This window comes from Diadema setosum, chromosome 12, assembly GCF_964275005.1.
Source record: "Diadema setosum chromosome 12, eeDiaSeto1, whole genome shotgun sequence".
Classification (NCBI taxonomy): domain Eukaryota; kingdom Metazoa; phylum Echinodermata; class Echinoidea; order Diadematoida; family Diadematidae; genus Diadema; species Diadema setosum.
In genome coordinates, this window is record NC_092696.1 from 22,291,416 (window position 1) to 22,317,908 (window position 26,493).

General features: G+C 39.1%; 1 protein-coding gene across 1 annotated transcript; it reads left to right on the forward strand.

The window, feature by feature from the left end:
• On the forward strand, positions 1-26,193 carry LOC140235804 (uncharacterized). The gene is made up of 8 exons (XM_072315805.1): positions 1-270; positions 1,488-1,680; positions 6,383-6,580; positions 8,106-8,283; positions 9,462-9,595; positions 11,958-12,099; positions 22,996-23,162; positions 26,033-26,193. The coding sequence occupies exons 1-8, from the start codon at positions 1-3 to the stop codon at positions 26,191-26,193; spliced, it is 1,443 nt and encodes a 480-aa protein (XP_072171906.1).
• The last annotated feature ends 300 nt before the right edge of the window (positions 26,194-26,493 follow it).

Genomic DNA, 26,493 nt, shown 5'->3' on the forward strand with positions numbered 1-26,493 from the left:
ATGCCGTCTTTCAGCACTGGAAGGCTGCTGTGCCGATCTGCTGCGGCAGTCCTGCGTGATGAGCAGGCCCTTCGCTTCAAGCCATTGGTTGCATCGACCTCTGCAAACTTGCACACCTCCAACTGTAACTTGGAGTCGAGTCCCCCAGAGCTACCAGATTTCAATACATCTGTTAATGTTCATGAGCACCAACTGAGGAGACCAGTTGGACCCCCTCGCCAGCGCCCAAAACCTAAGGAGCGCGTACATATTCCCAGCAAAAGAGTGAGTGTGTATTCATATTTTGAATCCTTGACTGACATGGGGAGGAGTTATCACAGATTAGAATTCACACAGGCCACTTTCACTGTTATGTAGAGTGTGTCCATGGTAATATTATGTTATGTTATTATGATGTAGTATAGTATTATGATTTTTGCTAATATTATCGGTAGTCAGCTAATTGCACTAGTGTCAAACTTTTTGTTATAGATTCTGTTCTCTCATGGGGGAACATTATAATTGTGAAGAAATGGCTAGCAAACAAATAAAACTATAGTTAAAAGACAGCTGAATGAATATTGAAAATAGAATTAATGATTTTCTGCAAGTGTATGGAAAGCCAACTTAGGTTTTTGTGACCACTTGAAGATGATTATGTTTAGGGGCTACTTTGAACAATTCCGTAGAGTTATGCTTGTTGTGATGTTGATTTCTGTGGCAATCATTATGCAGTGCGATGTCTGTGCTGATCATCAAAAGAGAGGAAGGAAGCAGAAGTACAGAATGGTACATGACAAAAAAATGATAAAGGGGTAACAAGGGTTCAGATGCATATTCAGAAGCAGCAGCTGTCAGGCTTGAATTCAGCTGGTTTTGTCTTTTCAGACATGTTTGTAAAAATTGTAAATCAGCAGTTAAGATCTTTCTTAACTGCTGATTTGATGACAAGTGATTTGATGACAATCTCTTTTTTTACAAGGGTTCAAATGTAGTGGCGGATCCAGGAGGGGGTGCACTGGGCATGTGCCCCCTTTATTTTTTTTTTAATAAAACAAATAAAAAGAAAAAAATATTGAAGGAGGGCAGTGTTTTTTTTTTGTTTTTTTTTTGTTTATGTTTTTGTAATTTTGCTTGTCAGCCAGTTAACCCCAGAAGTATGAGAAATTTCCTGGTAAGGATGTTGTTTTGCTTGTTATCAGAATAAACCCAGAAGTGACACCAAAAACTGCTTTGCAAACCCCCCCCCCCCCACCACCACCACCCCTCCCTTTACGAAAGTCCCGGATCTGCCCCTGCAAATGTCACTCTTTGCACCCCCTTCTTCTGGTAGGAGTCACTCAAATGTCACACTTTGCACCCCCTTCTTCCGGTAGGAGTCGCTCAATTGTCACACTTTGCACCCCTTTCTTCCGGTAGGAGTCGCTCAAATGTCACACTTTGCACCCCTTTCTTCCAGTAGGAGTCGCTCAAATGTCACACTTTGCACCCCCTTCTTCCGGTAGGAGTCCCTCATCCCTAAGACGCTGGAGGAGATGGAGAGCAATGAGGAGTTTCAGATCACGGCCGAGAAGCTGAGGAAGATGGGGCAAGCCAAGCTGACCCGGGAGGAGCGGAAGAAGAGGCAGAGGGCACTCGACCACCTCGGCGTGCCGAACTTCCGCGACTTCCTCAAGACGTACTACCACGAGGAGACGGGAGGTGAGTTGAACTGTGCAAAAGAAAAGTTTTCACACCATTGATTTGTCATGCCAGGCCTATTTCAGTGGGGTTTTTTTTTGTTGTTGTTATTTTAATTATGGGCATGAGAGTACCTTTTGTATATCATTATAGAGGGTTACTATGTGATAGGGAAAGTTTTTCGTTCCATTGATTTTTCACACTGGGCCAATAATTCATGGGCTTTATTTGTCAATCACTATATGCATGAGAGCATTTCATATCTTGACAGGTGCATACTGGTACAGTGCATTGATTTTTCATGTTGGCCCAATTTAAAGTAGGCTTCATTTGTTTATCATTTTGTGGGTGAGAGCATTGTAAATCTGGATATATGCATTTGCAGAAATATGTTCTTGTGGTCACACTAAAGTTTGGGAGAGGCAATATTTCTGAACATTTCTGCACTGGGAAATATTCCCATGTTCACAGTATTCATGTTCTATGCCATGCCCAAACTACATCTTGTTTATGTGACCCTGCATCACAAAACCACCAAAAAGTGGCCAGCCATGGAATTTTAGTGAAGGGCATATTTTAAAAGAGCAAACTCTGAGCTTTAAAAAAATGGACTTTCCTAACTCATCTAAATAATGAGAAGTATACACACTCTTGAAAATTGTTTACTGATAAAAGGCTGTAACATTTAGGGTTTATTCAAGTACGCAATCTCACCAAGTAATGCTCTGTGCCATAAATGGGACAAAAAACTGGATGTAAATCTTCATAGCAACCACAATGAAGGGATTATCAGATTAAGCTAAAAGTTTGCATATTCTATCAACATATTCTATTCATGACTAGTACTAACTTTCAAAGCAGTAGTATTATCCTTTCCAAAGTTATAAGAGTTGAAAGTGAAGAGTGTGTAAAAGGTTTTTAAGAATTTAATGAAAAGGGGTCTCTGAGACCTACCTACTCACACTGTTTTACAAAAATGTTTTATAGAAAAAATGCAAAAACGAAAAGCTCAACTTCCTATAATTGGCTTTATGATCCAAAACCTCAGCAGTACATAGAATAAGAATTGCTCTGTACAAAATATCTGTATAAAAAAAGAGAAAAGATTGACTAGGTTGATCCATTTCATCTACATTGAGTCCTTGCATAAAATTTTGGGCATTCGGAGACTTTTTGTTGGTTTTGTGATGCATGGTCACATGGTACTGCCTTGAGGAGTATCTGTGAACCGGTATCCTGATTGGTTTCCAACACAGCAGACCAGGGTGCCAAAATGCTAATTCTCTGGCACTTTATTTATTATGTAACAGCAGTTGATGTCCAGCATTTGAAAGACTTCTAACTTTGAATGCAAAGGGATTGCCTTACCAAGAAAATCAGTCATGTATACTGTTAAAATGCTCTCCATGAATAATAGACATAGACACTGACTGCTTATATTTGGGGGTAAACACAAAGTGCCACTGGCTCTCTTTTGTGTGTGTATGCCAAAGTGAATATATGGCATGTATGTGTGCAAAGCTTGTTAAGGAATTGAATTTTCCTTGGTGCTGTGTAGCTGATGAAGGCCTACCCTTTATGCTTCTGCAGACCTCTCAACCATTCCGAATTTCGAGGAAAGAATCTGAATTTTGACCATTACCAGCTCTTGTTTCAGAGGAGTTTCTATTTTTTCTATTTTCTGTAATTTTACTGCATACTCCTGTGAGATGTGCTCTTTCTTTCCTACATTTGAACCAAATCATCCCTATTTTTCAGTCAGAAAGGTTGGAAGGTCTGCATTTGAAATGGAATGTTGTTGACTTGATGCGCTGATGCAATAATTCTTTAAAATACTAAAAGCCAGGGAGATGGGAGTTCAGGGTTTATTCTCCTTTCAGATCTTTTTACTCTGTCCCAAAGCCACATTTCAGACTTCTATTATGCATTGATATGTTCACAGTTTAATGCACTTCAGATATTTCTTTTTCTCTCAAAAAATGTTCAGATTTGTTCACTTTTTTTCCTGCAAGTACTCTTACACCCCTGTGTTATTCATTTGAAATAGAATGTTGTTGACTTTGAATGCACTGGTGCAGTAACTGTTTACCAATGTCAAACCATAGAAGGGGGAAAAGTTTTATAAAGCATGCCAGAGAAAGAGAGAGGGGGGGGGGGGGGGGGGGGTAGGGGACATAGGGAGGGGGTCTTGACCTAAAAAAGGTCAAGCCATGTTTTGTAAATTGCCAGGGGGGGGGGGTGTGTAGGGGGTTTAACCAAAAGGGGGGTGGCGTTAGGGGTTTAACCCCCGCCCCCCTTTGGCTGCCAAGGGAAGATGTGATGAAAAATGCCATTATATGTCCAGACCCCACAGTATATTCGTAGCACTCTGTTTCAGTCTCAAGCTCAGACACTTGCACATAATATATTTGTATAATAACGTATAGGCCCTGATTGGTAGTAGATGCCAGGAAAACATCACTTAAGGGAGTTCAAAAAAAGAAAGAAAAAAAAATCACCAAGGGGGGGGGGGGGGGGGACAAACTCTGCTTGTGGATGATGCTCTGTAATGTCATTGGGTCACCCCCCCCCCCCTCCACTCCCACACCACCACCACCACCCCACCTTAGAAAAAAGCTTGATCTGCCCCTGTAGCATGTCAGCAGGAAGTTCATTGTCAGGAAGTCCATGGACAGGGATAGGAAAGTCATGATAACACAAGAGGAGGTCCCATCAGTGGCAATGATAGACAGAGAGATGAAGAAACTTCCACCTCCCTGATTGTAAGCCATGTGGGACTGTGAGTTGACATGTACTGCATGCCTGACCGTTACAGAAATACGCAGTACCGCTACATGTGCAGTCAACCCTGTCTATAGTGGCCACCCCAAGGGGGACAAAAAGAGTGTTTGTCGCAGACAGGTGGCTGCTATCAAGATTGGTTCTCTGACATTTGGTATGCATCGCTTGATGTACAAGGAGATTTTATAGGGGAACTCTGTTTAGATAATGAGTTTCAAGTACCTGAATCTTTGCTAATTCTCCTATCAGATATAAATGTAAGCATGTGTACAGTACCTAACAGTCGGGTTTGTTTGCTGGTCGTGCGCTACATTGTATGTGCAAGTGAATGAGGTGATCTTGTGCACCCATGCACAACACACAGAGGCAAGTGGGGTCACAATATCGGTGGCGACGTGTTTACAAACAATACTTCCAGTAAATGCAGAGTCACTCTGCAGAGTCACTGTGCAGCAGGCACAGGCAGAGTGTATATGTATGCAATAATATTGTATGTTGAGGGGTCTAGATATCGCGCACGAAAATTTGTGATGCTCGTATAATAAAATTATTCCTCAATCGTACCTGAATTTCTCCATAAATATCACGAAAATGCAGAAAAATCACCTCCCAGAATCTCCTGATGATACGATGAAGGAGTAGTGCGCTGTCGCCGTTTGTATGTCGGACTTAATCTTATGCGTTCAATTTCTCAGGGTATGTAAAGATCGCGCAGCTGCCCTATGTAGTTTCATGCGTGAAAGTGTCTGCCCCTCTCTGCGGCTGTAGCGTGCTTCGGCTTTCGTAGAATATTATAACGATCGATCGAACAAATTACGAATTCTATCAGCTAAGATCATACGAATGAGACAAGCGAGACGACACGTCTAGGCTACAACATCCTTAAAAAAAGATTTTAAGCTAAGGTAGGTACGTCTAGGCTACAACATCTTAAAAAAAGATTTTAAGCTAAGGTAGGTAAATTATAAGGTTAAAAATTGGAAATTTAGTGAAAAATTTGTTCCAAAAAATTGGAAATTTAGTGAAAATTTGTTTTGAAATCAAAAATTTCTTACCTGCTTCCATCTCATGTTTAGCGGTTGTCAGGTATTTTTATTCCATGGGCGTATCGGCAAATTTTGCGCTTAGTCCTACGCGTAATATTGCTTGCTATACGCAGTTACGCCATGCGCGATCATTAAGTCCCTGCGCGAGACCTAGTACCCTTACTTTATCTATTTTTTTCCTTTTTATCTGGCTAAAACAGTGCCATTTCACAGTAGAAATGCATTTCAGAGGCTTATAACTTCACATTTCTTTTTCAAACATGCTACAATTGCTTAGAAAATTTACAAAACTAGATTGTAGTTGGAAACAGGCAGTACTTTGTGTTTTTCACATACAATCAAACAGAGCTTGCACTGTGCATGCTCCGGTACAGCATTTGTCAACACATTTTTATGGAAATTAAAAGGCATTATTTACCGTTTCCAGATGAAACAAAAACCCAGCTTGAGTGCTTCAAAATAGTTCTAAAATGTGGGTTAGGGATAGAAACAAGTAAACAACCAATATAAAAATTGTAATCAGTGTAATCAATGTTAAACTGTATTGTTAAATATATAAAATGTGAACAATGGTTATAATGAAATGTTTCTAGACTAAACCGTCTACAGTTATGGTTTAGTAAGAAAAATAGTGATCTCATATTTTAGGCTTTATTGCAAAATCTTCAGATGGTAGGATGTTTTGTGTTACAACTGACCTACACATATGCATCAAATGTGATAACTGGCACATTTTTTCAATCACTGCTCCAGTGGTAAACAATACCTTTAAATAACGCAGCTGCTTTTTAAGTTTTTACAGTTATATGCGATAGGGATATGCAATAGGCAAGCAAGGCAGAGTAAGTTTTAAAATAACCATTGCAATTTTCCATGTCCACCTCCACTCATCTCAGAGAGGTGCTCCGCCCTGCTCAAGAAAGTGGACATTGAGATTCTGTCACTCAACATTGGCCTGCACTGCAACCAGGCCTGCAACCACTGCCACGTGGAGTCCTCGCCGCGGCGCAAGGAGATGATGGACCGCGAGACGGCCGAGCGATGCCTGGAGATCCTCGCCAACAGCCCCACGGTCCACACCCTTGACCTGACAGGTAGGAAACACTACCTAGGGGTCCCACAAGTATCACCACCGGAACATGCAGCTACCAAAATCTGTGGTAGTGACTTTATTACTTGCATCTGCAACATGAATTCTGAGAGAATGAAGATGCAAAAGTTGATCTGCTAGTAGGTGTGAAAATTTATGATTAGGGTTAGCAGGGTCTGTTCATGTGTGTGTGTGTGTGTATGTGTGTGTATGTATTTTTGTGAGTGTTCTCACAAGAGGCTTCAATGTGTATAGTATTCTATTGCTGCACTCCACTCCAGGCAACTGGGGATACATTTCCACACCGGGCACATGCTACAGTAGTTTGTTCAGAGTATTTAACACAAATAAAAACACACCCTCTCAAGGCTACCTCAGGGGTATGCACCTGCCCATTCTCCATATTCAGGGCCTGCATGTAGGCAAATAGTACTTCACAATATTCAAATCGAAAAATTCAATCATTTTTTGCACAAAGTCTTGATCGTTATATGTGCACCTATACACTACATGATGCCTAATTTTGTACTCACAGAACTGAATTTGTGAATATTATTCGTAATTGTTTTCAATTGATCAATTTATCAGAATAAAAGTAATATGTATTTTTTTCAGATATAAATACTGGAATATGCTGTGAAGAAACTGTTATATCCCCAGTTGAATCCTATGTGTGCATACTTATTGTTTGTAATTATGCATGTCATTTTCAACACATGTCGTTTATTTGCGACAATTTAGAAGCACTGATGCATTACACCAGATTGCACACAATGCCAACAATTCCCTTGTTTGGTGAATGGCATGAAAGAAATAAGAGGAGATGTCAAAATCAATTTAGTCATTGTGGACCCCTCTGGCAGTTACACCAACAACATAAAAAGAAGAGAGAGAGAGAGAGAGAGAGAGAGAGAACCTTTTTATTTGCTGCCTTTGAATATTTGCTATCATTTCTTCACTCGGAATAGTCTGTTGCCTTCACTGTAGAGCTGGGCTTTTTTTTATTTCATTTTATTTATTTGTTTATTTATCTTTTTGGCTTTTCTAGAGCTGCCAACTCGACCTTCTTTGCAGTATTTTGCATCTTTTTTTTTTTGCCAGAAGTACTAAAGTTTTCAAGGAAAATGCTGTTTACAAGATTAATGGCACAACAATATTTCATTGTAGATGCATCTTTATTTATTCTTGATTTTTTAATATGCTCGGCACACATGGGTTTAAGTATGATATGATGTAGAAACAGCAGGTGCGTCATTACAGCGAGAAGGCTTATTTGGCATACCTATTCATTGCAGCTCAAAGCTTCCTGTGCCCCTAGTTCATATTCTTGGGAGACATTGCTATGTTTACACACTCCGGACACTCAGACAAATGTAGAATCTAAAAAAAAAGTTAAGAAAATGGCTCTTGATCATTCAAAGGAAAAGGAAAATCATGCATTTTAGCCATGCTTAAAATTAGAAATCAAGAAAGCTGTGTTGCTTGTTTGTTATTGTTTGTTTGTTAAGGGGTTTGTTATTTGTTTGTAGGAGGAGCTCCAGAGCTCTGCTCTCAATTTCGCTTCCTGGCAATGGGAGGGCGTCGGCTGGGCCGCAAGGTGATTGACAGGTGCAACCTCACCGTCCTCCTCGAGCCGGGGCAGGAGGACACGCCCGATTTCCTGGCAGACAATGGAATTCAGGTCATTGCCTCGCTCCCCTGTTACAGGTACAAATAGATCTCCTCCTTTACCCCCTCCCCCCCCCCCCCCCCCCCTCCCCACCCTTGTCATACCCTGGCCATCCACACAGTACTATTTAGGGTACATATATGCTCATTCCCTCCCTTTGAAAGCATACCCTATCTCCAGACTGCCAAAAGTTTTGTACCCCCCTTTTTGCAGGCTTTTCCTGCCTTGGATTTGAGACCCCCTAATTCCAGAACACTGTTCAATGCACCCCCTCCCCCCCCCCCCCCCCCTTCTCTGGTAAGCTGTCAACCCCTATCTCAGTGACATCAATTTTTCAGGAGTCAAAAGAGAAAGACAGGAAAAGAAAAAAAAACCTTTAAAGAAGAAATCTCAGGGTGAAAATTAAATGCACCCCCTGTTTGTACAATTCTTGGGCTGGATTTCATCATGTGAAAAGTACCCCTTTACTGGAAATTTAGGGAATATGCATCCTGGGGGGGGGGGGGAACTGGATGTCTTGCCTGCCACACACAATTTAATTATTTTTTACAAAGAGCAATTTACTTTTTATCTTTCCTGGTCTTCCTGTAAAATTTTGCTTTTTCTTTTCACACTAGCTTTTAACCGGTCTGGAATTCCTTCAGTATCTCATCGCTTTTCTACTCTTCTCTCTTTCCTCTACTCTTCCTATCCGGGTACCTTATTCTTGAGCTTTGTTTTGTTTTGTTTTGTCCTTCTTTTGTCTTTATATATTCCACCTTGTGTTGTCCTTTTTGGTCAAATGACATTTAAAATACTTTAAAGATTTACATTATTTGTTCTACGTGTGTTTAATTGTTCTGTTCCTTCCTTTAGTTACATAAAAATTGTTACACTGCATATTGTGTTCAGAGGCCGTTGTCCAAGACAATCGTTTTGCTTATTGATAAACGGTCTCCTCCACCTGTACACGTAAAGATCTGAAATGATATTTATGTATTATTTCACATGATTATATATTTGTAATGCCACACTTTGTTTATATTTTCATGACTTCTGAATAATATGTTGGATATTGTTATACTTATCTTCTGTGATGTACAAGTGGAGAAATAAAACTTACTGAAACTGAAAAACTGAAACTGAAACCTTTTCTGTACCAATGAGTCAAATGTGCAGAAAATTGAACACATATCCCCAGGGGTGAAATGATGTGATGACCTTCTCTTCCATTCAGTGCCAAGAATGTAAACCTCCAGCGAGGCAGCCAAGTCTTCCAGCGCAGTATCCAAGCCCTTCACCTGCTGAATGAACGCGGCTATGGCAAGCCTGGCTCTGGACTTGAGCTCTGCCTTGTCTACAATCCACTGGGTAAGACATTCAGTTGCTGCTTCTTCCATTCATTCATTCATTCAGTCAGTCAGTCATTCAGTCATTCAGTCATTCAGTCATTCAGTCATTCAGTCATACAGTCATACAGTCATTCAGTCATTCATTCATTCTGGCTCCGGACTCGAGCTCAGCCATGTCTACAATCCACTGGGTAAGACATTCAATAGCTGCTTCTGCCGTTCATTCATAATTAATTCATTCGTTTCATTTCATTCATTCATTCACTTATGCATTCAGTCATTCATGCATTCATTCATTCATGCATTCATTCATTCTTTTTATCCATGCATTCATTCACTCATTCATTCATTCATTCTTTCATCCATGCATTCATTCACTCATTCATTCATTCATTCGCTCATTCATTCATTCATTCATTCATTCATTCATTCATTCATTCATCCATTCATTCATTCGTTCGTTCATACCTTTGCTAGGTTGATACCATTCACTGACAGGCTGAATGGCTTGGGTTTATGCACCAGAAGTATTGGACATCACTGGCTTTTTTTTCAAAAGTGAGTGTGGGATGTAAGAATCAAGAGAGTGCACCGAATGCACTCTGTAAAAAGTTCAGAGGCCTTTAACATTGCTTGACACTTTATTTTCACATACACTCAAACCTTAGATTTTGTTTTTGTTTATTTGAGCATGGCATGCAATTTTAGGAAAAAAATCATAACATTTTGTTTTTGTTTGTTTGCTTGTTTGTTTGTTTGTTTTTGGGTGTGTATGAACATGTGGCTTTTGCTGAGTACAGTTTTCCATTTGTTCTAGTGTGCATATGTTTGTGTTTTGCCTTGTTGTTATGTCTTGTCCAGACCCTCAAGTAGTCAGCATGAGATTCATTTTTATGCCTCCGCCACGAAGTGGTGCCGGAGGCATTATGTTTTCGGGTTGTCCATCCGTCCGTCCGTCCGTCCTTCTGTCTGTCCATAATCAATTTTGTGTACAGCATAACTAAAAAACCTTTTGAGGTATCCTAATGGAACTTGGCATGTATGTGTATGAGGGGATGAAGTTGTGCTTATCAACTTTTGGGTGCACATGCTCAAGGTCAAAGATCAAAAGGTCAAGGTTAAATGCTCAAAATTTCACTACTTCCCCCATATCTATGCAATGCCAGAAGATATTTTATTGAAACTTAGTGTATACATGTACTACCCAATTAAGATTCTTTGGTGAGAGTTTTGGGTCATGAAGTCAAAGGTCAAAGGTCAAAAGGTCAAGTAAAAATGTTAGATTTTCACTTTTTTCTCTTTTTTTCTCTTGAGAATGGTTCAAGCTATCTGCATGGAACATAGTATATATGCATGTACTGACTGGCAGTGATTATCTGGGGAACCTGGGTTCATGGGGTCAAAGGTCAGGGGGTCAAAGGTCAAGGTTAACTCTTCAAAATTTTATTATTTCCCTCATATTTATGCAATGCCTGCAGGATTTTTTTTAAAGCTTGATGTATACATGTATTACCCAATAGAGATTCTCTGGGAAGTTTTTTCTTTTGCCAAAAAGGTAAAAGGTCAAAAGGTCAAAGATCAAGTGAAAGTGCAGAACTTTACTTCTTTCTCCATATCTCGGAAGTGGCTCAAGTTATCTTGAAACTTATGCATGTTCTGCCTGACAGTGATTCTCTTATGAATTTTAGGGTCAAAGGCCAGCTGAAAATGGTAACAATTTAGTGTTCAATACAGAAATTGCACTTTTTCCATACCTTGAAAATTACTCTATGCATAAACTTATTAAAGGGTCAAAGTCAAGTCCTCAAATCCCCAAATACATGCTCTCTCATTCATCGAATTAAACCTAAGTCAGGGAAGGCAAACATTCAACACATTTGTGTCAAACATATCATTTTAATATTTTCTCAATTATGTGAAACCGCCATCACACATTGTCCACATGTACTATAGACCTATTAGGAGAATCATGCATTATAGCGGAGGCATACCAGTCGCCATAGCAACATTTCTAGTTCTATTTTGTTTCATGTCATAAATATTTAGGGATATTATCTTGTGTTCTTCAGAAGTATGCCTTCGTAGACATGAAGATATTAAGACCTTAAAAAAAGGCCATCGTACTACTATCACAAGTTTCCAGTGTTCTCAGGTAAGAGTCTGCAAGAATGCATGGAAGGTAAACTTGCGATACTCAGGTGAGCGCGAGACCCCCGGGTCTCTTGTCTGTCTATTTATCTGTCCATCTATTTATCTATTTATCTATTTATCAATCTATTTGTCTATCTATATGTCTATCTGTCTGTCTGTCCATCTATCTGTCCATCTGTCTATCTATCTATTTATCTATCTTTCTTTCTCTCCCTTCCATGTGGAGACAGGTGGGTTTCTGCCTCCACCCCAGGGACCACTGGAGGAGAAGTATAAGGAGGAGCTTGATGAGGCGTTTGGAATCCAGTTCAACCACCTCTTCACCTTGACCAACCTACCAGTCAAGAGATTTGTTGACTTCCTTGCAAGACGGTCAGTGCATGCAAATGATCTCAAAAGACACTCAATTGATTTTTGTTTTTTTGTACTTTGATAATATACTGTAAAAGTGGATATTTTCGCGCGACTAATTTTTCGCGCTAGGCCGGGTCAGAAGAGTTTCGCGTGTTTTTAATTCCGCGGAATCAAGACATCACGCACAGGAACGTATGGCAAGCAAAAATATTCGCGCGTTTTTATTTTCGCGCTAGTTTCTGGTTGCGCGAAATGCGCGAAAATTTCAACACCGCGAAAATTTCCACTTTTACAGTAATACACCAGGATTAACAAAAGTACCAACAAATTTGTTTAACAATGGCTACAGATTTAATTCTTTTTAACTCAGATTTTTTTTAACACATTTTTTTTTTCTTTATGTGCTACAGTGTAAACCCATGTGTGCCACATTATTCTGAGACTGCAACACAGGCATGCTATGAGATAACATTCTGCTTTTTCAGATCCATGTAACTTTAAAAAAAGAATATCTGTTATGCTGGACATACAATGAGCAAAGTTGTAGAGAAAATCCCAAGCTTCGCTGTGATGTAAATTTTATGGAACATTTTTCTTTCAAATGACCAGTAGCAATATTATTGTACAGGCATGACTTTTGCACAGAAATCAGTGACAGAAACTTAGAATTTACACAAAAATCCAATAGGGAACTATGCTTGATATTCATTAACCACACAATGCAAGGGCTACATGTGAGAGGAATAGAATTGCGAGTGAAGCTTTCATTGTATTGTTACATTTGGCAATTTTTTGAGTGGGTTTGTGCGTTTGAGCAAAATATGTGAGGTTGGCATGCCGTTGTGAGTCGGGCGTGCGAACATGGCACATAAAAAGTTAATATCTGCTTCTCCAACAACAATTTAAGCAGTTAAAATCAGCTCAGTTCAATCTATTTCTTTGTGTGTAATTTAATTCATCAATGTCTCCTTGATTCAATGCGCTTTGAGTTGACATAAATTTGTTTAAGTTCAGTGCATTCAATCCATTCACTTCATTTTTCAGTGATTCCAGGAAAAATTCTTTTGGCCAACAGGACTTTCAGATAATTTCCTATACTTCAAGTTCCATTGGCTGTGTGGCTTTCATAAACTTCTATGATACTTTCAGTGACAAAGTCATTCTTTTCTGCTTCAGTTTCCCCACCACACACTTGAATATCATGCGGAGGAAATGCATAAGATGCAGTTTTTAGCTCACCTGAGCCAAAGGCTCAAGTGAGCTATTGCGATCGCCCTTCGTCCGGCGTCCGGCGTGCGTCGTGCGTCGTTCGTCGTCCGTCGTGCGTAAACTTTTTACATTTTCATCTTCTTGAAAACCCCAAGACCGATTTCCATCAAACTTGGCAGGTAGCATCCCTAGGGGGTTAGGAACTCAATTTGTTAAAATGGGCACCATGCCCCACCCAGGGGGCCCCCAGGGGGGCCCAAACCCCCCAAAATTAAGGAATCTGTAAAAATCTTCTTCTCTAGAACCAGAAGTGATAGAGCTATGTTAATACTATGAGTTAGTACATTGATGACTGTAGTTTCAAGTTTGTTCATGGCAGAATCAGGGGTGCCCCCCTTGGGACCCAGGGGAGGGGGGTGGGAGGGGGTCGTGCGTCGTGCGTCGTTCGTTGTCCGTCGTGCGTAAACTTTTTACATTTTCATCTTCTTCTTGAAAACCCCAAGACCGATTTCCATCAAACTTGGCAGGTAGCATCCCTAGGGGGTTAGGAACTCAATTTGTTAAAATGGGCACCATGCCCCACCCAGGGGGCCCCCAGGGGGGCCCAAACCCCCCAAAATTAAGGAATCTGTAAAAATCTTCTTCTCTAGAACCAGAAGTGATAGAGCTATGTTAATACTATGAGTTAGTACATTGATGACTGTAGTTTCAAGTTTGTTCATGGCAGAATCAGGGGTGCCCCCCTTGGGACCCAGGGGAGGGGGGTGGGAGGGGGTCGTGCGGCGTGCGTCGTTCGTTGTCCGTCGTGCGTAAACTTTTTACATTTTCATCTTCTTCTTGAAAACCCCAAGACCGATTTCCATCAAACTTGGCAGGTAGCATCCCTAGGGGGTTAGGAACTCAATTTGTTAAAATGGGCAACATGCCCCACCCAGGGGGCCCCCAGGGGGGCCCAAACCCCCAAAAATTAAGGAATCTGTAAAAATCTTCTTCTCTAGAACCAGAAGTGATAGAGCTAAGTTAATACTATGAGTTAGTACATTGATGACTGTAGTTTCAAGTTTGTTCATGGCAGAATCAGGGGTGCCCCCCTTGGGACCCAGGGGAGGGGGGTGGGGAGCGGTCCTAATGGGGCCTAAATTGTACATTTTCATCTTCTTCTTGAGAACCCCATGACCCATTTTCACCAAACTTGGCAGGTAGTATCCCTAGGGGGTTAGGATCTCAATTTGTTAAAATGGTCACCATGCCCCACCCAGGGGGCCCCCAGGGGGCCCCCAGGGGGCCCCAAACCCCCCAAAATGAAGAAATCTTTAAAAATCTTCTCTAGAATTAGAAGCTATAGAGCTAAGATGATACTATGAGTGATTACATTAATGACTGTAGTTTCAAGTTTGTTCATAGCAGATCCAGGGGTTCCCCTCTTAGGGGCGGGGGAAGGTCTAAATGGGGGCCTGAATTGTACATTTTCATCTTCTTCCTGAAAACCTCATGATGGATTTTCGTCAAACTTGACAGGTAGCATCCCTAGGGGGTCAGGATCTCAATTTATCAAAATGGGCACCATGCCCCACCCAGGGGGCCCCAGGGGGCCTCAATCTCCCCAAATTAAGGAATCTTAAAAAAATTTGGGCCCTTTTTTTTATTGTACAGTTTCATCTTCTACTTGAGAATGCCTGGTCAAATTTTAGTAGAGCTGTGAATAATTTAGATTAGTGACTGCGTGAAAGGTGAACTTGCGATACTCAGGTGAGCGCTAGACCCGTGGGTCTCTTGTTTGTAATTATTAGTCATGTCATGTGCCAACTCATTCTCAGAAGCCTCATAGGTATAGATTGGTGATGAATTATTTCAATGGAAACTTGCACAGCAAATGCTTGTCATGATTACTGCTAACTAAATCTTTACCACCATTATGCCGATAACTCTGTTTGATTAAGATCCTGGAGGTATTTCAGTGTTCCATAGCTCCTTCATGCAAAAGGGATCAAAGGTCAACAATATGGTGATGGTCAAAGATAAAGTTTGATAATAGGATTTTCTCTTCTGTTTTTGTTTTTGTGTTTTTTACTCGGGGGAAAGAGAGGAACATTATTCAACCATGTGTACACACCTACTATTAGTGATGCATGGTAGATTGCTGGAAATTGCTAATTAGGTAGTATTTTCTCAAATTTCTTTGTATGTACTGAATTTTGGAGTTGGCAGGTATTTGGATCAGTAAACTTCATCTTGCTGGATTTAGGGGCGTAGGGAGATAGCATGGAGGAAAATGTATGTGGTAATAATAAGCACACCTTTTTGCAAGGGAGGCGTGGTTTATGGATTTGGATTTTTTTTTTTTTTTTTTTTTTGGTGCGTGTGTATAAGGTTTAGGTTTAGTGTATACGACACACGGGTAGTGGGGACATTATGCACATCGGTGAGTAGGGTGATGATTAGTTTTGGGTTGCGGTTATTGTTTTTAAGCTGTAGGGATAATGCTGGCATGTGATGAAGGGCATTATAAATAAGTTTTGAGAGGATTTTTTTTCCCTTTCTTTCTTTTTTTCTTGTTGGTAAGAATTTAAAATATGAATGGAGGGGTTTTTTAACGTAATGTAGTGCAGGGGAGGAGGAGAGGCTGCTGGAGGGTACTGAGCTTCATTGGTGTCAGTACGTGGATTGTAGGGTTATATTTCTTTTTATTGGGGATCCAGGTGGGAATTGGTTAGATAGGGTAGGTTTTGCTGGGTAGGTATAAGGGTTAGGGATGAGTGCGGTTTTTTGTGTTTTTTTTTTCTTCTTCGTTTGTGGGGTTTTTATCACTCTTCGGTTACCAGGGGGCATTTCGTGGTGGATGGTGAAATGCACATCAAATTTTTGTTACGGATTGCTGTCGTGGTCACTCCCGTCAGTAATCTGAGATTCACTTTTTTGTGTGTATATGGCGCATAATAGAGAGGGGAAAAGTAGTTATGTTTCTTTAAATGTAAAGGGATTAAGAGAAAAGGGTAAAAGGCAGAGAATTTTTGCTTGGTGTAAGGAGAAAGGGGCAGATTTTATATTTTTACAAGAAACATATAGTACAAGAGATGTAGAAGATAAATGGACATCGGAATGGAACGGTCAATGTGTTTATAGTCATGGAACCTCCCATAGTAAAGGAGTTTTGATTTTGGTTAATTCGTTAGTAAAATTGGAAATGAAAAAGGTGGTAAGTGATGTAGAAGGTAGATACATATTGATGTATTGTAATTTGAAAGGGTTAAGATTGATTTTATGTAATGTGTATTTTCCTGTTAGGGGAAAAGAAAAAGAGCAAATACAAATGATAAAGAAGTTAGAGGGACAATTGAGGGAAATGAATAGAGAGGGGGTATCTGTTATAATGGGAGGGGATTTTAATATGATCCGTAATGAAGAGTGTGATTATGTTGGTAGAAATAAGTCACTTTGTCAGAGTAGGTTTAATTTGGAAATGGATAATTTTATGGAAGTATGGAATTTAGTAGATATTTGGAGGAAGAGAAATCCAACAAAAAAGCAATTTACATATAGACAGAAAGTACCATTTATGCAAAGTCGATTGGATTATTGGTTAATTTCAGAAGACTTAGTAGACTTTGTGGTTAAATGTGAAATTCTGTCTTCAATTGCTCCGGACCATTCCGCAATAGGGTTAGGGTTTTTGGATATCCGGGAAAATCAAATAAGAAATAGAAGTTCTTATTGGAAATTTAATAACAGTTTATGTAATGATATGGTTTATGTTCAGCAAATGAAGGAAGAAATTTTGAAATTAAAGAGAGATTTACAGGAAGAGATTCAGGATAAAAGAGTACTTTGGGATTTTTTGAAATGGAAAATTCGTCAGTTTACACAAACGTACTCTAAGAAAATGTCTAAAAATAGAAAGGAAAGTAGAGAAAAATTGGAAAGAGAGGTAGCAGAGTTGGAGGATAGTTTGATATCTCAGCCAAATCAAGAAGTATGTAAGAGACTTGAAGAAAAAAAAAAAGGGAATTACAGGTTAGTTATGATTATGATAAGGAAGGAGTTAAGATTCGCTCCCGCGCCTCTTGGTATGAAGGAGGAGAAAGAGATGTGAGATATTTTACGCAATTAATGGAGTCAAATAGAAGAAAAATTAATATACAAAAATTGATTAATGAAAAGGGTGATATTATTTATGATGAAACTGGTATAATTAATGAAATTAAGGATTTTTATAGTAGATTGTATGCTAAATCAGATGTAGTTTTGAATTCAGATAATGTGTTTTTTTTCTGAGGACTTGCCCAGGTTATCTGAGGAGTCCAAAGATTATTGTGAAGGGTTAATAGTAGAAAGGGAGTGTATACAGGTGTTGGAAAAAATGAAACTGAATAAATCACCAGGGAATGATGGGTTAACGGTTGAATTTTATAGAATATTTTGGCCGGTTATCGGACAATTAGTAGTAGAAGCTTTAAATGAAGCGTATCATAATGGGGAACTATCGGCTTCCCAAAGACAAGCAATGATTATTTTAATTGCAAAAGAAGGTAAAGATGTTTTGCAGATTAAGAATTATAGACCTATTTCTTTATTAAATGTGGATTATAAAATTCTTTCTAAAGTTTTAACAATGAGAATTACAGAGGTTTTAGAGGAAATTATAATGGAAGATCAATTGGGGTTTTTGAAAGGTAGATATATAGGTGAAGCAATACGTATTATTGATGACATGATTTTCCATACTTCCCACTTTAAGTTACCAGGTTATTTGGTTGCAGTTGATTTCGAAAAAGCCTTTGATTCCGTTGCTCACAGTTTTTTACAACATGCCCTGTTATATTTTGGTTTTGGACCTGTATTCCGAAAATGGATTTCTACTCTTTATAATAATGCTCTTAGCTGTGTTTTTAACGGGGGTAAATCGACAGGGTATTTTAAGATAGAAAAGGGGGTTCGACAAGGGGATCCACTGTCACCATATCTGTTTATTTTATGTATAGAAGTGTTAGCGCATTCGATAAGAAAAGACAAGGAGATTTCAGGGTTATGTTTTGGAGAGAATGAAGTTAGACAAGTGCTTTATGCGGATGATATTACATTTTTGGTACAAAATTTTGAGTCAATCAAGAGGATTGAATTTATTTTTGATTGTTTTCAACGGGTCTCTGGACTTAAACTTAATAAAGATAAGATAAAAGTGTTAGAATTGGGAAGTAGTAAAGATAGTGCTTATGATTTTTCTTTTGGACAAAAAGTAACGGAGTTAAAGATTTTAGGGGTATATTTTACTTTGGATCTAGAGGTGAAAGAAAAATTAAATTATAAAGAAATACTTAGTAAAATAAAGAAATTATTAATATGGTGGAAGCAACGAGATTTGACATTAGTTGGTAAAATTCAGTTATTGAAGACTTTTATTTATTCTAAATTGATATATGTGGGGTCTCTAACTCCTTTGCCAGAATGGGTATATAAAGAATTGGATTTGGTTGTTTGGGAATTTATTTGGCAAGGGGAACCAAAAATTTAAAAAACTGTGTTGGTATTAGATTATGAACACGGGGGAGTAAAATTTATGCATTTTTCATCATTGATAGACGCTCAAAGAGTAATGTGGGTTAAAAGGTTATTTTATGGTAAACAAGAAATGAAAGGGAAACAATATTTTCAGTTTGTTACTAAACATATTGGAGGTAAATTTATATTTTGTTGTAACTATTTTATTTATCTTTTGAATTTGTCTATACCGGAATTTTACAGGGATCTGTTGAAAACATGGGTAAAAACAAGGGATTTCAGGGGTAATTATAATCAAATAAGGAAGGAAGTTTTGTTTAATAATAAAATGATTCGCATTGAGGGAAAATGCAGTTTTGATGAAAAATTGTTTTTGAAAAAATGCTTTAGATTGGAACATATAATGGATAGGAATGGTAAATTATTTTTGGTTGAATATTTTTATAATAAAGGATTTAATTATTTGAATATTTTGAGTATTCAAAAGATATATGAAGCGCTTCCAGTTGATTGGAAAAGGAATACAGAGAACACAGAGGTAGAGAAGAATACAAATGTAGATGAAATGACTTTTATAAGAAATGGGAAGGAAATTCCTCTGGAAAAGATTACCTCTAAAGACATTTATGTTGAATTAGTGAAGAAAATAAGTGATGATTCTTCGGTGATAGAAAAAATGAGAAATTTATATTTTCGTGATTTTTCTAATAGAGATATAAAATATATTTTTAGTAGGATAAGGAGTAGCACTTTGAGTTCTGCTTTGAGGGATTTTCAATATAGATTATTGCATGGAATAGTGTACACAAATCATCAATTATTTCAGTTTAAGTTCGTAAATGATAATTTATGTTCTTTTTGTCATAATGAGGAAGAGACATATAAACATATGTGATTTTGCTAGGAAAGTTTGGGGGAAATGAAGTACTTTCTTTGAATATGTTGATTTGCAACAGTTGAGTTGGGAAGAGATCTTTTTTGGTATAGAGCTACCAGATAAAGGAAAAGCTCAGTTAGTTAACCATGTTATAATTTTGGTGAAGAAATTGCTTTTTTTAGGAAGGAAAAATAAGACACCCCCAACGGAATATTTCATTAAAAAGTCTATAGAGCAGGATAGGTTAGAAGAAGAAAAATTAGCAGTTATACGTAATACGTTGCCAATACATTTACAAAAGTGGGAAAACTGGAAAAAGAATTGAGAATTTGTTTTGCGTTTATTTAACAGAGTATGGTCTGCCGCACATCCACCAGGAAATGCCTTTTCCACGCACTCGTATTAAGTGTTATAATGTAAGTCAGGACACACAGGTTTCAGTTGCTTTTGAGGTTTTGTTGTGATGGGGGTGTTAGAAGGGGGAGGGGGGATGGGGTGGGGTAGTAAGAGGGAGAATGGACGGGGGTATGGAGTAGTGGGGGGTGGCGAGGGGGTTTGTTTTGTTTTGTTTTTTAACAAAAAACTTCAATCAATGGATATTGATATTTTAGGTTGGATTGTATGAAAGCTGAAAAGAAATACTTTTGGGGTAAGTGATTTAGTTAATAGAATTTACTATGTAATGAAAGAAAAAAATTGTTAAGAGATTGAGGAATTAATAATGTAAAACTAGAAAAGAAGAGATGTTTATATATGGAATGTATGTATTGAATGTGAAAAAAAAAATGCACCAGAGTGTATCAAAACATGGTAAACCGATGTCAAGTTTCGGTATCAGTTTTGCATCCATTGATGAAAAGGACTATAAAATTGGTCCGGAGATTTTTGTATCAATTTATTTGTATATTATGTTTCCATTGATGAAGAATAAAATATTCTTTAAAACAAAAAAAAAATCTTCATGTAAATACAGTGTATCAATTAAGGTGAATACATAAGACAGTAGGAACACCCTTGTTGACTGTACACATTACTTGCCTCTGCTCATTCCAGTCTCATGGTCTACACAAGTTCATCCTTTGTTTGAACATGACTGATGAATTCAATGGGCTGAATGCATAAAACTAGCAATTGCTTGTAAGCAATTGCTTCAAGCAAAAGCACAAGCTTGTCTAGCAAAAGGTCTAGCTCAAGCAATTGCTTAAATCCATATGCATAACCTTTTACTTGTGCTTATACCTTTTGCTTGTCCCGCACAAGCAATTGCTTGCGTTTTCGACAAAAGGGACGTCACGCCTGTGAGAATACAAGAACAAAGGCGGGTGTGACAGCATGTATTTGAAAGAGCGTGTGTGTGCGGAAACATTCCTGACATAGCAAAGGAGCTATGAAATGACACTCATAAATGCACACACACAGATGCACACACATCTGTACACACACACGTATGTGCTGGCTGATTCCCATCACAGCTTATATTATAGTAGCCCTTATCTGCCAGGTCACACGTGGAGAGAGGTCTCCTTGCTCTCCACCAAAGTCAGACATCCTACCTGTTTGTCATCACATTTTGCATGCTAACCACTTGAACTTACCGTTGTTGAAACGAAAAAGTTTCTTACACTACTTAGGAGTAATTTCTTGTAGATTTATACCACTCCTGTACAAGTTTGATCTATCTTTTATGAATATGAAAATGATACTTAAAAAGGAACATCCCAGTCAAGCAATAGCTCAAGCTCATTTAACAGTGCTTGGAAAATCGTAAGCAATTGCTAGCAAGAACAAGCAAGAGATCTGTTTTATGCATACGTTTTTAAGCAAATGCTTGGTCTCTAAGCAATTGCTTGTGCTTGTTAGCAAAAGCTTTTGCTCCCAAGCAATTGCTTGTTTTTTTATGCATACGGATTCAAGTAAAAGGCTAGCACAAGCAATTGCTAGCTTTTATGCATCCAGTCCAATGAATTGCTACGCCTAGCAAGCTTATGCATTGAGTCGCTTTGAAAACGAGTGAAGTGCCTAACCAACCGAGAAAAAAATAGAGATCATTTGTACCAGTGTGCACATGAGCTAACCCCAAACTGGCTTAAAGGGAACCTCCAGATGATTTTCAGACTTTTACATTTGAACAACTTAGTTAAATCGAGTACAGGGGCCGTATTCTGAGAGCTAATTAAGTGTCTGATTAGCACTTAATTACCAAATTGGTATTCTGAGAGCATGATTAAGTAGGGGATATATTAACTACCATAGCAACAAGCGTTTTGGCGGGAAGGACCTACGCGTTTGCGCGTATCAATGCGCGTGCACCTCTGAGAGGACTTAATCACAGAGTTAATTACAAATCGGTATTCTGAGGGTGTAATTAAGTATGAAAGTTAATGGAAAACTTAATGATACCAAAGAGTGTCATTAACTACTCCGATACCACGCATTACATCGTGTTTTCTCTACCACAACGATGCTTACTGTCTTCGGTAACCGAGGAGCGGTTGAATCTTGTTTTCATGGTATCCGTAGAATTCAGAGAAAGAAAGAAATATAGCCGATCTTCGAGGAATTTTGTCATTTTATGTGAGCAAAGAGGTTGAGATCTTCGCGTGCGTAGGTGAGGGGTTGTAATCAAATACCGGAGTGTGCGCACGGAGCTCTTGGGTTGTAATTACAGGGGGCGTGCAGGAGCGCGCATTGAGGGCATATTTGCGCGTATAATCATCATTTTGGCTTCTAACAACGCGTCTGATTGGATGGAATAACAATTAGATGGGAGGGACCTAAGATAATTACAGGGGACTTAATCATACCTTAATTACGTCCTCAGAATACCGATTTTGCCCATGATTAAGGGCCTATTTACTTCACGACTTAATCACGAAGTTAATTACAGACTTAATTACGACCTCAGAATACCACCCCTGAGTTTCAAAATTTATAGTGATTGGGATGAGAAATGAGAATGTTTTCGAAATTTATAACAACTTGCAACGAACAAAGATGATGACATGGCAGCCTCGCCATAAGAATGCATGAGTTGGGGCTCAAGGAAGCAGAACAAAAGAATAAGGCATGCATAGATTCTTCACAGGTGAACTTGCAGGTGGTATTGTAATGGAATTACACTACTACATTTCTGAAATATGTGAGGCTCTGATGTCATCAACACTGTTCAGTGTAATTTGTTTAATATTTTCAGTTTATTGGTTTCTCTGCTCAAGGACAACAATAAAGTCCATGAATCCATATATGGAGCTGTTGATTTATGTAATACATGATGTGAAATTATGAAAATCGTCTGGAATGCCCCTTTAATGCCTGCTCTTTTCACATATCAGAAATGAACTGGAGTCCTACATGCAGCTTCTCGTAAGGAACTTCAATCCTGCCGCTGTGAAGGGCCTGATGTGCCGCAACTACCTCAACGTAGGCTGGGATGGCCGCATCTTTGATTGTGACTTCAACCAGCAGCTGGACATGCCTGGCCGTCGGCCCAACACGCCAGGTCAGTTGACAGTAGGCTGTCTTAACCCTTTTTGTACCAGGGACTTTGGACAGTGTTAACAATGCTGTGAGGTTTTCTGTGCCAATCAGCACTGAAAGCATACAAAGGGTTGATTACAGGGGCCGTTCAGCAGGCTTAAAAAACATGGAGATCCCTTCTCTAAAGGCGTGTCTTCACCAGCCCGAAGTTCAAACTAGCGGGATACTTTGCGGTCTGGGAAAACAGCCCGATACAGCGAATGTGCATCTTCATCAGCTCGAACAGCCCGCTTGGGAAATTAGCCCGAAAATTGATGCATGCGCACTTTGCATCATTACTCTGCTTAGCTTGCGGTTTGAAAGTGGATTTCCACGTTCAAAATCTCCTTTATCATGGTATGTACGATACTACAACCAGGGATCGAGGTGAGCAGTACAGCAAATTCTCTCCAAAGGGATATTAATAACGCTACTCTATCATCTGTCCAGTGAGGCATCTTATATGAAATTAACGATTTGCAATGTTTAAACAAGTCCAAAATACATAATCTGCAAGAATCTTCAGCTTAGGTAGAGTGGACCAGAAGAAGAAGTACAAACAACAGCCAGCATGCACGGCAATGAGTTTTAACAGGGAGGTGAGAGGAATCACCTCCCTGGTTTTAAAGATGTCAACAACAGTAGGCCTAGTACACACATGTGATCCTTGAATACACCGTGCGTGTATGTACTATACAGTCACTAGCTTGTACATGCGCTTTCCATAGCCAGGTGGCTAACCAGCCAGAAGCGTGGAGGGATCGAGAAAATTTCAGGCTGATGGAGACGCACCCGAAATAGCGCGCTGTTTCACGAATTAGTGCTCTAGTTCACGAACTAGACCAAGATTTTAGGGAAAATTTTCCCGATCAAATAGCACGCTATTTGCGTCTTCACTACATAGATAGCGCGCTATTTTGACATCGGGCTAGTTTGGTAACCGCAAGATAACGCGCTATTTTGAAACTTCGGGCTGATGAAGACACGCCTTAAGGGTGATGCTGGGAAGGATACCTGATAATTATGTATTAGTATGTATTTGCTACCACTTTACACTGATAGAGTCACATATCAATATAAACACAGTGAAAATGCTGCTTTGTACGACATTGTATTACGGTTTTGTACGGTATGTCCCCCTTGTCTGGATTCTGTAGATTTTATTACAATGATTTTTATGCCTCCGCCACGAAGTGGTGCCGGAGGCATTATGTTTTCGGGTTGTCCGTCCGTCCGTACGTACGTCCGTACGTCCGTACGTCCGTACGTCTGTACGTCCGTACGTCTGTACGTCCGTACGTCCGTCCGCTTTCGTTTACGCGATAACTTGAGTAATATTTACTGGAATTTTACCAAACTTGGTCCAAGTATGAAGTATGATGGGGCAACGATTTGATAAGATTTTGGGTGAAATCGGCTAAAGGTCAAAGGTCAAAGGTCAAGGTCAAATCATGAAATTGTATCCGTTTACGCGATAACTCAAGACTGTATGGAGCAAATTTCACCAAACTTTGTTGGAGCATGATGTATGATGGGACAATTACTTGATTAGTTTTTCAGGGAAATCGGACAGAGGTCAAAGGTCAAAGATCAAGGTCAAATCCTAAAATTTATCTGTTTATGTGATAACTCAAAACTGGATGAAGCAGCTTTCACCAAAGTTGGTCCAAGGATGATGTATGATGGGACAATTAGTTGAGTAGATTCTAGTGACATTGACAAGAGGTCAAAGGTCAAAAGGTCAAGGTCAAATGCTAAAAATGTTGCTATTTCCCCCATATCTATGCAATGCCCGCAGTTATTTTCTTGAAACTTAGTGTAGACATGTACTACTGCGTAAGGATTCTCCAGAGAGAGTTTCATGTCATAAGGTCAAAGGTCAAAAGGTCAAAGGTTAGGTGAAAATGTTGCAATATCACTTTTCTCGCAAATGGTTCAATGTATCTTCATGGAGCATGGTACATATGCATGTACTGACTGGCAGGGATTATCTAGGGAATTTAGGGGTCATGGGTCAATAGTCAGGGGTTCAAAGGTCAAGGTCAACTCAAAATGTTACTACTGTATTTCCCTCATACATGCATACTAGTATATGCAATGATTGCATTATTAGTTTTAAAAGTGTTTAATATATGTACATGTATTACTTGATGGAGATTCTCTTGGAAATTTCCAGCCAGAAGGTCAAAGGTCAAAGGTTAAGAGTCAAAGGTCAGGTTTAAATGAAAAAAAAAATATTTTGTACTGTAATTACACTCTTTCTTCATACCTTGAAAACTATACTCAATGCATAAACTTATAATAAGGTCGGTCAGAAGTCAAGTAAAAATTGTCAATTCCCCAAATATGTGTACCTGCACTCTTTAATAGACAATTATAGCAAACCCAGTTCGTGGAAAGTGAACATTCAAGATATTTCTGACAAACCTGTTATTTCGATATTTTGCCAGTTATGTGAAACTGTCATCACACATTGTCAAGACATTGTACTATACACCTATTGGGAGAATCATGCATTATGGCGGAGGCATCAGTCGCCGTAGCGACATTTCTAGTTTATTAAAAAATTCATAAAGTCCCTTGCCCAGTTTCTCCATGTCTTTTTCCATAAAGGGATTTACCACTTTGTTGATTTATAACTGTAGTGCATTATGAATATTTTGCATTTTATAAAAGAAGGAACAATCACCTTTCTTTGCTGGGAAGAGAGGCAAGTATTTTGTGAGCAACAACTCATCAATCAAAAGGAGGAAGAGAAATAAACATGAAGCCAAATTAACGTTTTAATTGAGACCAAGTGGATGTAAAAAGAATTGTAATTGTGAACATCTCATGGATTTTTTTTGCGCGCAGATCGCGGGAGCCAGCGGACGATCCCCGGTGGCGGGAAAGGTCCCACAGTGTGGGACCTCGAGTCGACAGCAGACCTCTTGGGCCTGGGCATCGTCACAGACAACCACTGCTTTGGCTGCACCGCTGGAATGGGGGCGAGCTGCCAGGGGGCCACTGTGTGACGACCCTGTGTAAAACTGTCCCTATTCTTCCTTTCTAATTGATCTATTCCTTTGATATACCGGTACCGTCAAATAGCAGCCACTCAAGGGAAGTAAAAAAAAAAAGACCTTTGTAGACAGGAGGCCACTCTATACATGTTGGCAGCTATTTTATTCTTGCTACATGAAGTAGATCCACATACAGGTGTATGGCTGTATGTATTTTGTTTTTGGTAATGAATGTAACTTAACCGACACTATTAACAGATGCTAGATTTTCATACAGATGTAAAAAACAACATGATTTTTGATCACCAATCA

Bases quoted from the DNA above. Each gene is read 5' to 3' on its own strand.
- LOC140235804 (XM_072315805.1), top strand. From the start codon at position 1: ATGCCGTCTTTCAGCACTGGAAGGCTGCTGTGCCGATCTGCTGCGGCA. The intron at 6,581-8,105 runs GTAGGAAACACT...ATTTGTTTGTAG, and splicing joins CCACACCCTTGACCTGACAG to GAGGAGCTCCAGAGCTCTGC. The intron at 9,596-11,957 runs GTAAGACATTCA...ATGTGGAGACAG, and splicing joins CCTTGTCTACAATCCACTGG to GTGGGTTTCTGCCTCCACCC.